The sequence below is a fragment of the Nelumbo nucifera genome, chromosome 1 (genome assembly GCF_055504915.1).
Source record: "Nelumbo nucifera cultivar China Antique chromosome 1, China Antique-T2T, whole genome shotgun sequence".
NCBI lineage: Eukaryota > Viridiplantae > Streptophyta > Magnoliopsida > Proteales > Nelumbonaceae > Nelumbo > Nelumbo nucifera.
Genome location: NC_142649.1, coordinates 25,343,975 through 25,359,825, shown reverse-complemented (window position 1 = coordinate 25,359,825; position 15,851 = coordinate 25,343,975). Strand labels below are relative to the sequence as shown.

Below are 15,851 nucleotides of genomic sequence, written 5' to 3'. Positions count from 1 at the left end.
CTTCCCGGCAACGACAGAAACAGTAGAAATTGGCACAATCCAGGTAACTTCAACCCTCGTAGCAATAATGATGAATTTAAACTCAATGTAGAGGGACTTTTGGATTGGATCACAGAAGTCGATAGGTTCTTTGATTACATGGAAATACCAGAGGAACGAAGGGTAAAATTAGTAGCTTTCCGATTAAAGGGAGGCGCATCTGTTTGGTGGGAACGGATGAGAGAGACCCGGATGAGAGAAGGAAGGGGTCCTGTTCGAACCTGGAGGCACATGAAACAATTAATCAGAGGTAGATTTTTACCTCCTGACTATGAACAATATATGTTTGAATCTTATCAGAGGTGTGCGCAGGGTTCTCGTAGTGTTAATGAATATACATCTGAATTTTTGAGATTGGCTGAAAGAAATCAATTATCTGAAAGTGATAACCAGCAGGCAACCCATTATCTAAGCGGTTTAAGACCGTCTATCAGAGATAAAATTGGTGTACAGATGGTTCTTAGTGTGCAGGAAGCAAGGAACCTAGCCTTGAAAGCAGAATTAATGTTCCAGGACAAGGCACGCAGTGATAATTATTGCTGGTACAGCGAGAGTGACAACAGACCGGCAACTGTCGACAGGAACAAATCAGTTCCGGCAGTACAACCTTCTCACCCGGCAAGTACAAGTAACGCCGGTAAGGCTACTACAGGAGGACATACTCGAGGTAATCCTTCCAACCCTCCTAAACCCAGTAACCCTTATGCAAGGCCTGCTTCTATTAAATGTTTTAAATGTAATGAGGTTGGACATAGATCCAGTGACTGTCCCAGGAGGAAGGCAGTTAATATGGTAGAAAGGGAGGAGGAAGAAGATATTGAGGAAGAAGTATATTGTGGATCTGATGGGGAGGATGAAGAGGGTCCGTATGAACATGAGGAGTATACTTGTGTGGTAAGAAAATTAATGTTGTCCCAGAAAAATAAGGATACTTCTCAAAGGCACAGATTATTTCGTACCAGATGTACTGTCAAGGGAAAATTATTTAATTTAATTATTGGCAGTGGTAGTCAGGAAAATATTATTTGCAGGGATGTCATCCAACAGTTACAGCTGATTCCTGAAAAACATCCCAACCCATACACAATTGGGTGGATCAAGGAAGGAGGCGGCGTACGAGTGGAAGAACGCTGCAAGGTACCTTTTTCAATTGGTAAGTACCATGATGAAGCATATTGTGATATTGTAGATATGGATGCTTGCCATATTTTGTTAGGGAGGCCTTGGCAATTTGATACAGATGCAAGGCACATGGGTAGGAAGAATACCTACCAACTTGAAAAAGAAGGTACGCGTTATACTTTGTTACCCATAGCAGAAAAAAATATTACAAATACTCCAAAGGCACATGAGAAAAATTTCCTTACCATCACCCATCATCATGCTGAATTTGTTAAAGAATGTAAGGATACTCATGAGATACATTTGTTAGTCGTAAAAGGAGAAGATGTTAATGATAAAAATACAATTCCAGCTGAAATACAGGGACTACTGGATGAATTTAATGATGTAGTTCCAGAGGAGTTACCAAATGAACTCCCTCCCATGAGAGATATATAGCACCATATTGATTTTATTCCAGGTGTTAGTCTACCTAACCTCCCACATTACAGGATGAGTCCCAATGAGAATGAAATTTTACGAGAAAAGGTAGAAGAATTATTGAAAAAGGGACACATTCAAATAAGCATGAGTCCTTGTGCAGTACCTGCCTTATAAACACCTATGAAGGATGGCAGTTGGAGAATGCGTGTCGACAGCAGGGCCATTAACAAGATCACCATTGGGTACAAATTTCCCATTCCTAGGCTGGACGACATGCTGGACCAACTAAGCGGAGCTGTAGTTTTCTCAAAAATAGATCTCAGGAGTGGATATCATCAAATCAGGATCCGTCCCGGAGATGAATGGAAGACAACCTTCAAGACTAGGGATGGCTTGTTCGAGTGGTTGGTCATGCCCTTTGGACTAACCAATGCACCCAGCACTTTCATGAGGCTGATGAACCAGGTATTGCGCCCCTTCATTGGTAAATTTGTGGTAGTCTATTTTGATGATATTTTGATATACAATAAATCTATCACTGAGCATGTGGGACATATAAGGGAGGTCCTGAAAACATTGAGCGAAAATAAATTATATGTTAATTTGAAGAAATGCATCTTTATGAATGATAATTTATTATTCTTGGGATTTATTATAAGCAAGGATGATGTGAAAGTAGATGAGGAAAAGGTGAAAGCCATTAGGGAGTGGCCGACCCCATCCACTGTCACAGATGTCAAGCGATTTCATGGGTTGGCAACCTTCCATAGGCGTTTTATTAAGAATTTTAGTAGTATCATGGCTCCCATTACTGAATGTTTGAAAAAGGGGAAATTTCAATGGGAGGAAGAACAAGAGCAAAGTTTTGCTCTCATAAAAGAAAGGTTATGTACTGCTCCTGTTCTTGCCTTACCAGACTTCAACAATTTATTTGAAGTTGAATGTGACGCCAGTGGAGTTGGCATAGGGGTTGTATTGTCCCAAGAGAAAAGGCACATTGCTTTCTTTAGTGAAAAATTATGTGAAGCTAGGAGAAAGTGGTCTACCTATGACAAGGAATTTTATGCTGTGATAAGAGCCTTGAAAACATGGGAACACTATTTAATTGCAAAAGAATTTGTTCTCTATACTGACCACCAGGCCCTAAAATATCTTAGTGGGCAAAAGCAATTAAGGAGTGATTTACATGCCAGATGGTCTGCTTTTCTAGACAAGTTCCCATATAAAATTGTGTATAAGACAGGACAGCAAAATAAAGTGGCTAATGCACTTAGTAGGCGTGTAGCTCTCATCAAGACCCTCAGCGTTGAGATTGTGGGTTTTGAGTGCCTAAGAGACTTATATGCCCAAGATGAAGACTTCCAACAAGTATGGGAGAAATGTGTGAATAAGCAGTCAGCAGAAGACTTCTTTATTTATGACGGGTTCTTTATGAAAGGGGAACAGTTGTGTATCCCTTGCACCTCCCTCCGCGAAAAGATCATCAGGGATTTGCATGGGGGTGGACTAGCAGGACACTTGGGAAGGGACAAACCAATAGAAGCTGTTAAGGGGCGATATTACTGGCCGAAATTGAGAAGGGACGTCTCTACCATCGTAAGCAGGTGCTATGTTTGTCAGACAACTAAGGGACAAACCCAGAACACAGGTCTCTACATGCCCCTACCCGTTCCTACTGCTATATGGGAAGACTTGTCCATGGACTTTGTGCTAGGCTTGCCAAAGACCCAGAGGAACATGGACTTCGTCTTCGTGGTGGTTGATAGGTTCTCAAAAATGGCTCACTTCCTCCCATGCAAGAAAACAGCAGATGCATCCGCAACAGCCAAGTTATTTTTTAGGGAGATTGTTCGCTTACATGGGGTACCCAAGACCATCACTTCAGATCGTGACACACGGTTCCTCATTCACTTTTGGATGACCCTGTGGAGGTTGTTCGATTCATCACTTAATTTCAGCAGTACAGTCCATCCGCAGACAGATGGACAAACAGAAGTGGTAAATCGAACCTTAGGGAATTTAATTCGCAGCATATGCCGGGAACGGCCGAAACAGTGGGATTTCGCCATAGCCCAGGCTGAGTTTGCTTATAACAATGCAGTGCATAGTTCTACAGGCAGATCCCCATTCTCCATCGTGTACATGAAGGTCCCTAACCATGCACTGGATTTAGTGAAACTACCCAAGGTACCCAGCGCCAGTATCTCAGCAGAGCAGATGGCAGAACAAATCCGGTCCGTCCAAGACGCCGTGAAGCAGAAGCTAGAGCAATCCAACGCCAAGTACAAGATGGCCGCAGACAAGCACCGCCGACCTCAAGTGTTTGATGTAGGTGATGAGGTTATGGTCTTCTTAAGGAAGGAAAGAATTCCCGTAAGTACCTACAACAAGTTGAAGCCTCGGAAGTATGGTCCATACAAGATTGTGAAGAAGATTAATGATAATGCCTATATAGTGGACCTACCAGATCATATGGGTATATCCAAGACCTTTAACGTTGCTGACCTTCACCGGTACCTGCTAGAGATAACACTTGCCTATCCTCGTCACGACTCGGGGTCGAGTCCTCTCCAAGTGGGGGAGAATGATGGAGGCACATCCCAAAGCCCATCTCACTCCTAGGGGCGGCAGCTCCTAGGATAAGGCCAAGAGTCCAAGATAAGCCAAGGAAGGATAATTCAAGATCCATCAAGACTCTTCCAAGACTCCAAGACTTATCAAGAATCCAAGCTTATCAAGACTCTTCCAAGATAATTCAAGAATTCAAGATTATCCCAAGATAATTCAAGAATTATCAAAATTCAAGAATTATCAAAATTCAAGAATTCAAAATTCATCAAGAATTCAAGAATTCTAGATAATCCAAGATTCATGCATGGAGAAGATCAAGGGAGATTGGATGGTGGAAGATCAAGCCCATGAATTCCAAGAGGATTCGACCTTATCAAGACAGCCCAAGAAGATCAAGATCAAGATCAAGATTCATGTTCTTTCCTAGTTCTTTTACAATTCCCAAATGTATTATAAATACTGCTATTTTCCCAAAGTTAATCATCAATTTCATACTTCAGATTTCAGAATTTCTTCAAGTTCTCTTCTTCCTATTTTCGCCACCTTTTCTCTCTCCTAGAGAAATCGTGTTATTCGCTAGGTGCTACCGAACGCCCGGTACTTGCATAACCAGCTCCATTTCTCATTGCTTCCACGCTACGTCAATTACTAAAAGTTTTTCTTCCCATTTCTATATTTCCTTACAATGATAAGATTTCCTGTAGTGTTATTCCTCCTCAAGAAGGTTAAAGTATCATATTCTTAATATGAGCATATCAGAGTTTACTTCTATAAATACTATTATTTTTTTTAACTTTTTTGGGTTGATAACTTGTGGCAAATATTAAAATCACGTAATTCCTTTTCTTATACAGGAATTGGGGCGAGTGGAATTCGGGATGGGGAAAAGGAGGGTGCACATATGGCACACTGACCATGCCAAGGAGACACTCTCTATCCATGGCCCACAGTCGCAAGTCTAATCCTATACCCCTTCAGGTTTGTTCACGTCAATTCTAAAATTATGTTTTTTTGTAAATTAATGTTTTAATTTAGTTTTAATCAAAATTATAGAGAAATATATAAAAAGTATCTTTACTATTTCAGTATTGTCTTTAAGTATTTAAGAATGGCAATGGGGAATAAGGTTATCTCCACGGGGATCCCCATCTCCCATGAATGATAACTATTTTGTTTTTATTTTTTATTTTATTTAAAATATATATATATAAAATAATTAAAATTTATAATCCTATTAGAAAATATTTAAATATATTTAATCATATTTCTAAAATATTAATATATAGACGTATGTGTACATATATACATATATAATGTATGCATACATATATACATATAGGTTAGTGGGAATCCCAAGGGGTGGCAATCGGGGTCCCCACAGGGTGGGGAGTGCTCTCCCTGTCCCCACTAACGGGGATAAAAATTTTCCCATCCCCATCCCCACGAGGGAAAAATCATTCCCATGCCCGCCCCATTTGGAGTGGGTCTCCATGAAGATCGGGGAAATTGGAAAAATTATCTACTGTTTCTAAGAATTGTCACTATCGCTAAATCATTAAAGAAAGAAAAAATAAGATGTTGAATTTACCCTTCACTGTTTCTCAAATTTTTAAAATAAAATCCAACTGCAAAGGGAAAGAGGGATTTTCATGTTCTTTAGAAACTCAATTGTCGCTCTTCTTGGACTTCGCTAATTCCCGGTTTATCCGATTATTGTCGTTTTCACCATCTCTTTCTTATGTCTTTCGGAGGAGCAGCGACGTTGTGTTTCCTGTCACAGCGAGGCTGTTCTTAGTCGAGTCGGTTGTGGCTTCTATTCTTGAATTCTTCGATTTCCGACCACTTTCATGACCTGAACCAGGAAATATCCACTCTCCTTGACGTTTTGCCAGTAAAGAACTTGGTCTAACTCAGGAGTCAGATCTGCTAGCGTCTGTGTCCAGATCTTCATACCAGGTATGGTTTCTTCTCAATTTCTTACAGCGGTGCTCATCCAGCTAGCTACAGGGAGATCGGACGGAGGGGCTAATCACAAGGTTGTGCTCAACCGCACTTGAGCTCAGCTGCTTCCCTTTTCGCCGCTCTAGTATATATTTCATTTTGTATTTCTGTGTATTCGCGATCAAGATCAAACGGTCACTACAAAAGAAAAGGGCTACTGACGACGTTATATTAGTGACGTTTAAGAGAACGTCACTAAAGTTATGTAATTGTGACGTTAGATGGTAACGTCAGCAGACCTCATTTTTGCCAACAGTTTTTCAAAACCGTTGCTCAAAGGTGACATTTACTTAAAATGTGAGTAACACCTCCCGCCACCTTTCAATGACGTTTATCTATGAACGTCACGAAAATAGAGCTTCCCACCGCAACACGCGAAGCACTTTCCATGACGTTTATTTATAAACGTCACAAAAAGCTTTTTTTTTCCACCTTTTGGTGACGTTACCAAACATCACAAAAGATTTTCTGATTGTGAAAAAATTAGTAATTTATAGTTTATTAATAATTGTTAATTAATTAATTGGGTAGGGATGTCACCAAATTTCTTTTTTTTGTGAAAATTTTTTCAAAATTATTATTGTTGCTAATTAACTTTTACATTTCTATCAATTAGTTTTAAAATTTCATTATAATTTTATATTTTATTAATAGTTATAGATTAACTAATTAATTAAGTAGAGATGTCAATGGATCCTCAATCCTAACCTTAATTACCTAAAAGTATCCTATACATAAGGGTGTAAATGGATCATATTAATCCGAGATCTAACCTTATTCTGTCAAACTCGGATCTCATAGTTTGGATCTTCAAATCGGATCGGATAAGATTCAATCATAAATCAAATTGGATTCGGATCACCCCTATCCGACCCAAGAAGATCTGATCCAAAATATATGTGATTTATTTATATAAATACATTTAATATATATCAATATATGTTATTTATTTATATTTCACTTTTGTAAGTATATTATATTATTTATTTTTTATAAAATAATGTATATATATGATCAAAATAGTTGACTTGTATTTTGTGTTTCTTTATTTAAATTGTTATATTTTATGTCTTTTAATAATTTATTTATTTATTTTTAAAAATCAGATCGAATCAGCATATCTGAATATTTGACGGTATCATCATATTCGAATTCAAATATACGTTTATAAGATCCAATACAACCGGATCTCTCCTTAGCGGTGTTAGATCAGGTTCAGATATACCTTGATTCAAATCCAATCCGGTCTGTTTGCATCCCTACCTACACCTAATCCATGGCCAAGTTGGTCGTGCCGCCTGCAGCCCGCGTGTTGGCACGTCCTATATGTACTATTTATATATAATAAATAATATATTATATAAATTATAATTATATAATAATATATTAATAAAATAAATAATTGTTTTCAATTTTATTATAGTAATTTATTTAATTATTGTATATATAAGCAATTGTATACATCAAAATTCATATAAAATTAAAAATTTAAGTTTTTTTTCATTTTTTTTAAATAAATAGGCAAAAATAACTTTGACCCAGTCCATGGCCCGGCTTGGCCCACGGGCCAGCCCGACCTACGACACGACACGACACGGCACGACACGGCATGGGCTCGCACGGGCTCGGGCCGTGAGCCATGCCAGGCCAACTCCAAAATATTCAAACAAATAAATAAATTTAACATTGATAAGTTTGGATGCCGACCCTGCCCTAGTGTCACAAGTGACTAGCCCCGTGACACCAGCCCACACCTAGAACCCGAACCTACGGTGGTTCAAATTTAAAAATAAAAACCTAATTAAAATTAATTGGCCCGCGCGCGGGAAGAAAGAGAAAGGGAGAGAACAGAGATGGAAAACCTTAGAATGAAGGAGAATAGAGCATTAGAAAAACAAAAACATAGAGAATGAAGGAGAGTATAGAGAGAGAGAGAGAGAGAGAGAGAGAGAGGAGGTGCTATTGCTGTTGCATTCATTGCAAGAAAGGGAGAACGAAGAGAAAGGGAGGTGCTGTAATCGCTGCTGCATTCAAGTCAGAAATATTAAAACCTAAAAATTTATTGGCTGAACAAAGAAGAGAAAGGAAGAGGAGGTATTTTTTACTCTGTTATTTCCGCTCTTGTTATGTTTTCTATTCTTTGTTCTCTTTCAAATGCACCGGAAAATATTAAAACCTAAAATTTTCGTTCTTTGTTTTTATCCTCCTCTTTATTAGTGGTAACTAAGATAATTAAATATTTCCAGATGTACTTTAGAGAGTAGATAATAAGAGATTGACTTTTGAGGGATTTGATTTCTTGAAAAAGAGAATCTCTGAAATATATTATAATGTTTTTTTCACCAACATAAATAGTTTTCTATAACTTGAAATTTCGTTTAATTTGTGATTGTTGTTTGACATTCTTATCACTTATTTTTGTTCAGGGTAGGCTACCAGTGGATTATAAGATTTCTTGCCCTTGGTTGTTATGCAATGCTACTTATTCCTAGTTTTATTCAAGGTGTGTTTTTTATGAGGCTTGGTTGCTTTGACATTTTTCATTCATCAGTGTTGGTCACTAGCAGCTCTTCTGGTCCCTATGATTGGCCATCGAATAATTTTTTTTTTTTTTTTTTATGAAAATTAGACCTTATGTGGGTCATAGTTCTTGTGTAGGATTTGCCTTTGTATATCTAATGTGTTTAGTTGTTGGCAGTTGGGTATTACTATTTTTTCTCAAGTCAGGTCCATAGAGGTATAGTTTATGGAGATCAACCAAGAAATAGGTATCTTTTATTTCTCTGGTTTATGTTCGTTTTCCGATTTATTGGATGCAATAACTTATATGTGCTTTTATATTTGAAGGATCCTGTCATAGATTGCTCACAAGTCATAATGCCATTTCTTTTTCTGCAGGCTTGATCTGTATTTACCTAAAAATAGCAATGGGAAAAATCAGTTGTGGCATTTGTAACAGGTGGAGCCTGGATTATTGGGTTAGTGCTTTTTAAAGCATGTATACCCTCTCTCTTATTTGTTTTTTGTTTTTAGGAGGGGTATTAGGGTAGCAATTATCAAAGATTTCTTGAGCACTTAATGACTAAATCCTAGAATGGAGTCAGAGCATGGAGTGAAATGGAATGATTGCAGTGCCAAGGTGGAAATGTCCAAAAACTTTGAGTGGACTGTGTACCCATGTGTCTATGGATATATGCAACTTATTATTTATAACTTGCAACTGATTGATAAAATTTTAGAAGAAGAATAATATCAATATTAAAGTTATAATAATTTGGAAGTATATATTAGTCATCTAGCATTTTATTTTTGGTTTGTTATTTTATTTCTAGGCTTATTTTCATTTTGATTTGGTTTAGTGCTGGTGGTCCATTGTTAATGATATCTTCCACAAGAGGATGGCTCCAGATGTAACTTGATCCGAAGAGAAAACCTTGTTAATTTTGAGCTTAAGAATCAAGACCAGCAATCTTGTCTTGTCACACTCACTAATAGCGGGTTGAGCACCTATAATGGACACATCGCATTCACCAATATAGTAGCATAGACCTGGTGGAAACTGTAAATTATAATCTCTAGAAACATAATGGGAAAGCAGCAGAAAAAATCCCCCTGTTGGTTTGTTCCATACATCTAGAATTCTATGTTCTACCAGTATTAGAAAACCCAAGGGTATCCATAATTTTCCAAATCCTGGAATTCTATGTTCCACCACTTGATGACCATTTTGCATTGTGTGATCTGTATTTGTTTGATATACCTACAAATCATCAGTATTTTGACCACATGAGTGACTGGGTGCTACTTCCAACCCCAAGAAAATGGTTTTTTTTTTTTAACTCCAAGATGTATATAGGGAGCATCTTGGTCCTTATCTTTTGACAAGAGTAGGTCTGCTATGACAGTCTCCGACAGTGCTGCCTACAAAAGAGTAAATGTTGTACTTAAATTAAACATTTTCATTCTATACACATGCAATTTCCTAAACATTTTCACAAAACACAACGAAGAAAGAATGAAGATAAATCTTTATCGTATTTTATTTGGAACTGGTGTCTTAAATACTTGTCCCTTATCATTGTTAGTATCCATGCATATAACTGTATTACAATTCTCATGGTTTTTATGTGCACAGAAATTTTCCTCAGGGGACTATCAGTGACATAGTGAAAGATGCTTCTCAAGGGATCTCATTTGTGTGCAATGATATTTCTGAATATGGAGGTGACCTCAATAGGTAAAACATTCTCATGCTTTATCATGTGAATTTCATTCTCACTGAATGCCACATTATCTTATTTATGTGCTACCATGTAGGATTTATTTTGAGACAATAAGCTGGTGCACATATTGCTTCTTGTGCCCTCCTGGAGCAAGCAATAAAAGAAGCTGGTGAAGGAGAGCACATCCTGGTGTGTTTCGTAGATAAAAGCTTATTTCGATTAGTCTGGAGGGTAAATATTCACTGATGTTCTTGCCATTAATTTCTATGTTTGTCTGTGTTGGTTTTCTGATGCAAGTTACTTCCTAATTATGTAAACTTGTAAGTCCTCCTTTGTTCCATTTACCCCATTTTCTTCTTTTTTTTTAATCATTGAACAAGAACTGTACAACTTGAGTTGACGAAGTACAAACCTCTCATTTTGCACAAAGTATCTGTATCAGATAGAACCAACATGGGTATGGGAACTCACATATGTCAAATCCACAAAACTTGTATCCCTTTTCCAATGTCAAGTTTTGATGTATTGGCTACATATCCACTTAATTGGATGCGCACCTAGTAGAAATTACCAATGGTTATATCATTAAAGATATGGTTGCAATTAACAGTTGAGACTTGCGCATGTTTCAATTGCTGACAAGGAATTTCCTTTTAACATCGAGCAGTGGATTTCCAGCCTGTTGTTTCATTTTAGGGTTTTAAATTGCCATGCTATAAGTTCATTTGTTGCATTTTTTTTTTTTGGTTGTTTAGATTTCATTTTTTCTTCTAATATCAATAATTGAATGTATCAAGTTAAACATAACTTGTGTGAATGATTGAAAATTAAACTCTTATTGTCCAAATGATGATATGCCCAAAATTTCATACCAATTTTTAGACCAGATGAGGCTTAGTTGAGTTCCCTTATAACAACGTTTTTGGGGTCATACATATATGAATCCTAGTCACGATTCACATGCTCTCACCTGGCACTTGCACCAGAACTCATGCAACTTAAAAACGAATAATAGTTGTTGCTCTATACTTAAATTGTTCAGGCAAACATTGAATGTGGCAAATAGGTGACTAGGATCATCAAACAAAAATTATTTGCAGACAATCTCCCAACTGGAACCCATTTAATTGTAGATCTTGCTCCTTTTGCATGTGCTCATGTATATGGTATATGACTGAAAGAATACCCAAATATCCCTTTGTATGTTGAACTCATGTAGAAGTATTTCTCTTTCATTCAATAATTGATCTCATAGAAATTATAGTTTTGAGATGCCATTATAGGATCCAAGCCTGAAGTAATGGTGCATGATCCAAGCCTTAAAACTGCAGTTTCTCTCCTTCCTCGTATTATCCTTTTCCATGGGACTGCAGATTATTCCATACCATCAGATTCTGAGTTATTAGTCTCCTGAAATTAACTTTTTGATATTGTCAAAATAGTTTGATGTTAATTTCACATATGATTAGATGTTTATTCAAGCTTATAGGTTACTTGGCTATTGCTCCCATGAATATGTAATTTCCTATCATTCCTGTTGCTATTGATTAATACCCCTATTCTAAGTTTTTCTGACTTATTCCAACTTAAAGACTATTAAAGGGAAACTGAAGTATCTTTTGAAGAATGAAAAAATACATAAGTATAGTTCATGTATAGATATTGTAGATTGAACCTGCAAAATGAAAACTGCTAAAACAAAAATAAAGATCATCCAAACATGAATTGAGCATGAAAAAGAAGATTTGGGTGTTATATCCCTGAATCTATTAGTCACAGATAGACAAGAATGCATTGTTCTGCTGCCTTCTAAGCATCATCTTCTGTGAGAAATGTTCTCAAATATACACATTTCTTTCAGGCCAAATTGGCCATTTAATTGCAAAGAGAAGGATTCTCCAGTTAACCTTGCTTCTTTTACTTAAATCATTAATTTTGCCATTCCTATAATAGGTTGTGGATGAAGAGAAACCAACTAAGATGTAGTGGGTTCAAAAATATATTATTTGAAAGTGGAGCTTAAAGAGAATTGCATAAATAGATGTTTTGATCAGAGAAGTTTCCATACATTCTCAACAATTTGACTCTTGTAAGGTACTTACCCAAGATTGTTCTCCATAGTGTCCACACCATAAGTAACACCTTAAAGAAACATTAAGATTTATTAAATAAACCACATCATCCAACTTGAGAAACATTCAGATTTATTCCTCATTATTATAAAGGATATCAGTTTGAAGCCTCCTCTCCCACTTACCTTTTGACATGGTCTTTACAACTATTTTTTCTTTTAAAAGATATACATGAAAATACAAGAATGTTGGAAAGAAATTGCTCATGAATTAAAAATGATGATGTTTCTCTTGTGCAGAATCATAGGTTGGAAAACACTTTTGTTCCACTTAGAGATCTTCATTCCCTTGATGCAGTTCCATTATCAAACTTGGTATGATAAGTCAAATTGAACTTTATGTTTATACTTGCCACAAAAATTATATTTATACTTCCATATCTTTTGGCAAAAAAATAACATCATTATTTTGTCTTTTGTAGGATATCAAGCATATACTTGGGACAAGGTCCTTTCATGCACATGCAACGACTAAGGAGAGGGAGAATGCCAATGCAAAGGGGAAATTCCTTCGAACGATATATTCTTCTTTATTTATATATTCTTTTATAAATGTTTAAATGTAAGTAATTTTTTATTAACTATAATTTTGATGTTTAATTGTTATATTTTAATATATATTTATTTTGTTAACTAAATAATTATATGGATGAATGTGATGGATTAAGTGTAAAGCAGGTAATGTAAAATCACTGGGATACCAAACAAAGAAAAATGGAGAGAAAAAAGGAATTCAGCTTTTGGTGACGTTTAGTAAACATCACCAAAGGTGTTACAAACAAAACAAAAGGTGCAATTTTGGTGATGTTTAGCAAACATCACCTGTATTTATTGTGACGTTTATGAATGTCACCAAAATAAAGAATTAAGCGTCACCAAATCTATATTTAGTAACTCTTGAAAACTTTTGGTGACATTTTGCAAACATCACCAAAAGAGGTGTTTTTCGTGACGTTTCAAAAAATGTCACAAAAATAAACAAATAAATGTCACCAAAATTGTGCATAGATGACTCTTGGAAACTTTTAGTGACGTTTGCAAAATGTCACCATAACTAATGTAAACGTCACAAAAACCTTTACCGACATTACATTTGGTGACAGGGGAGCAAACGTCACGAAAACGTTTTTGTGATGTTTGTTTAATCTTTGGTGACGTTTGTCTAATGTCACAAATATACATTTTTTTTGTAGTGGGTCTAGGACGAAAGGGGCTTTTGATGATGGTTTCTTGAGGTTTTAGAGTTGTAATTCGTCAAATTTGCTAGCGTCTGTGACATACGAGGTATAGTTTTCGTCAGATTTGCTAGCTGTAATTCATTGGACGTAAATGCAATGGGGTGATGGCAAGTGGTGTATTAAATAGTCATGTGTGAGTGGTGTGGTAAGGCTAAGTATGGTGGTCTCCTTGAAGGATGAAGAAAGGATGGGAGCAAGGGTAGACTATGAGCTTCTATTGACAGGGTTGTGTTTCCGTTATAATTCATACCTCCTTTTATAAGGAGAGATCCTGAGGTCCTTAAGGAAAGGAACCAAAAGGATTTGATTCCTATTTGGAAAGGGGATCTTTGATTCGGTGTCGATTGTTAGAGGAGTATTGCTAAGGGTTCGCCACGTGTCTTGTGAGATTTCTCCAAAACGAAATTTCCTTTCGTCTAAAGATTCTCATAATACATGTGTGTTGTTTCCTTTTGCGGGTCTCCTATACTGACATGGCATGGGTGACGTCAAGGCTAGTCTGACGTTTCCTACTTAATCCTACTAGATGTCCTATCATGAGCGATTTTGGCTAATCGTTGTATTTTCATTAATCGCCAATCTACGATGGCTTTGAACTCATTGTAGGTCTGCTGTGGCTTTGAGCTCATCGTAGGTTTGTGATGGTTTTGAGCTCATCACAGATCTGTGGTAGCTTTGAGCTCATTGCAGGTTCATACTGAGTTGTGAACTCGCCGCATGTGTTTGTAGCTTTGGTTTGGTATCTTCATTGCCATCGTGGTCATGGTGAACAACATGTACATACACCATGAATTAAGAGAGACCTTAGACCAAAGAACTTATCTAAGGGCCCGTTTGGCGCGTCTTTTTGAGAAGATCTTGTAACTCTGATAGTCAAAAGATACATTGAGATTTTGGCATAAGATCTGGGCAGCCTGAAGACAGTTTGATAGATGCACGTCTTTTTGTGCATCTGCCCACGTCTTTTTGCGCAAGATTAAAACGCGAAAGACGCGGGAAGCTTCATTTGAAGCTTCTCAAAATCAGCCTGAAATGGGCTTCTCGTGTCTTTTCGGCGCATTGCCTTTTGGCGGCTAAATCTTCCGCGAGCCAAACAGGAATAGACCAAAAATTGGTCTTCCCAACATATAAACAACCGAAAGACCACACGGAAAGATGCGCCAAATGGTCCCTAATTTAAATGCTTGTAAAACGGGTCTCACCTCTACGTACCATAGAGGGAAAGAAAGTCCAAGAAGTTTTAAGATGGTAAGCTCAGAGCCACAAACCAGCCAGGGATGACTCCTACTAGACCTGTTCATGGGCTGGGCCGGGCCGGGCTCGGGCCGGGCTTTTACTCTTCATTAATGAAAATTTGTTAGGCCCGAGCCTGAGCCCAAAGCCCGATTGTGTTCGCCGATGAATGTGTTCACCGGTGATTGTGTTCGCCGGAATTGAGTTCGCGGTGACTGTGGTCTGTGAGCTGGGAGCCTACGACCTGCGATTTTAAGTTTAACAATGATCAGTTCGCATCTAAGAGAGAGAGAGAGAGAGAGAGAGAAAGAAAGAGAGAGAGAATTCTCCGCCGCAGCCGGTGCCTATATTCGCCGCCTCGCCGTCGCCGGTGTCTGAGATTTGAAAGAGAAGTGAGATTTGAGAAGAGGAACGAGAGTCAAGAGAAAAAGAAAGAAAGAGAGAGAGAGAGAGAGAAGGAGAGGAGTGAGGACTTACCACCGGAGTTGTTGCGCCGGTGAACGTTCGCCGCCTCACCGGCTGCCTGAGAGTGTGAGGATGAGAAGTTGAGAACTGTGGAGGATGTGGAGACTGGAGAAGAATAGTTCGGCTGGAAAAAGAAAGGAAAGAGGCAAAGAGGTTAAAAAAAGAGGAGGTCTTCAATTAGGGTTTTTAGGTTTAGTTATAGGTCGGGTCGGGTCGGGCTCGGGCCGGGCTATTTTGGCAAATCCCGAGCCCAGCTTGAATTTATTGTGGGCCGGGCTTTTTGGCCCGAGGTTAAGCCCGCGGGCCCATATGCGTGTTCAAGCCTGTTCGGGGGCCTCCTTGTAAGAAATCTAACTCTTCGAAATCCACCGAAGACAATAACAAGTTGGTTGCAGAAATTGATCC

The 15,851-nt window shown here is 37.8% G+C and overlaps 1 protein-coding gene across 17 annotated transcripts; it reads left to right on the top strand.

Moving 5' to 3' along the window:
- Window positions 1-5,740: 5,740 nt before the first annotated feature.
- On the top strand, window positions 5,741-13,156 carry LOC104587824 (putative isoprenylcysteine alpha-carbonyl methylesterase ICMEL2). Of its 17 annotated transcripts, none has more exons than XR_016072301.1 (8): window positions 5,741-8,250; window positions 8,583-8,659; window positions 8,884-8,924; window positions 9,055-9,134; window positions 10,292-10,393; window positions 10,474-10,610; window positions 12,751-12,825; window positions 12,933-13,156. XR_016072301.1 is itself a non-coding variant. In XM_088886836.1 (8 exons), the coding sequence occupies exons 3-6, from the start codon at window positions 8,903-8,905 to the stop codon at window positions 10,550-10,552; spliced, it is 264 nt and encodes an 87-aa protein (XP_088742962.1). In that variant the 5' UTR covers window positions 5,741-8,250; window positions 8,583-8,659; window positions 8,884-8,902; the 3' UTR covers window positions 10,553-10,610; window positions 12,751-12,825; window positions 12,933-13,156. The 17 variants fall into 17 exon arrangements, 8 of the variants coding, with proteins under 8 accessions (XP_088742962.1, XP_088742960.1, XP_088742961.1 ...); XR_002022151.2 differs by having other exon boundaries at window positions 8,855-8,924; XM_088886836.1 differs by having other exon boundaries at window positions 9,055-9,115.
- The last annotated feature ends 2,695 nt before the right edge of the window (window positions 13,157-15,851 follow it).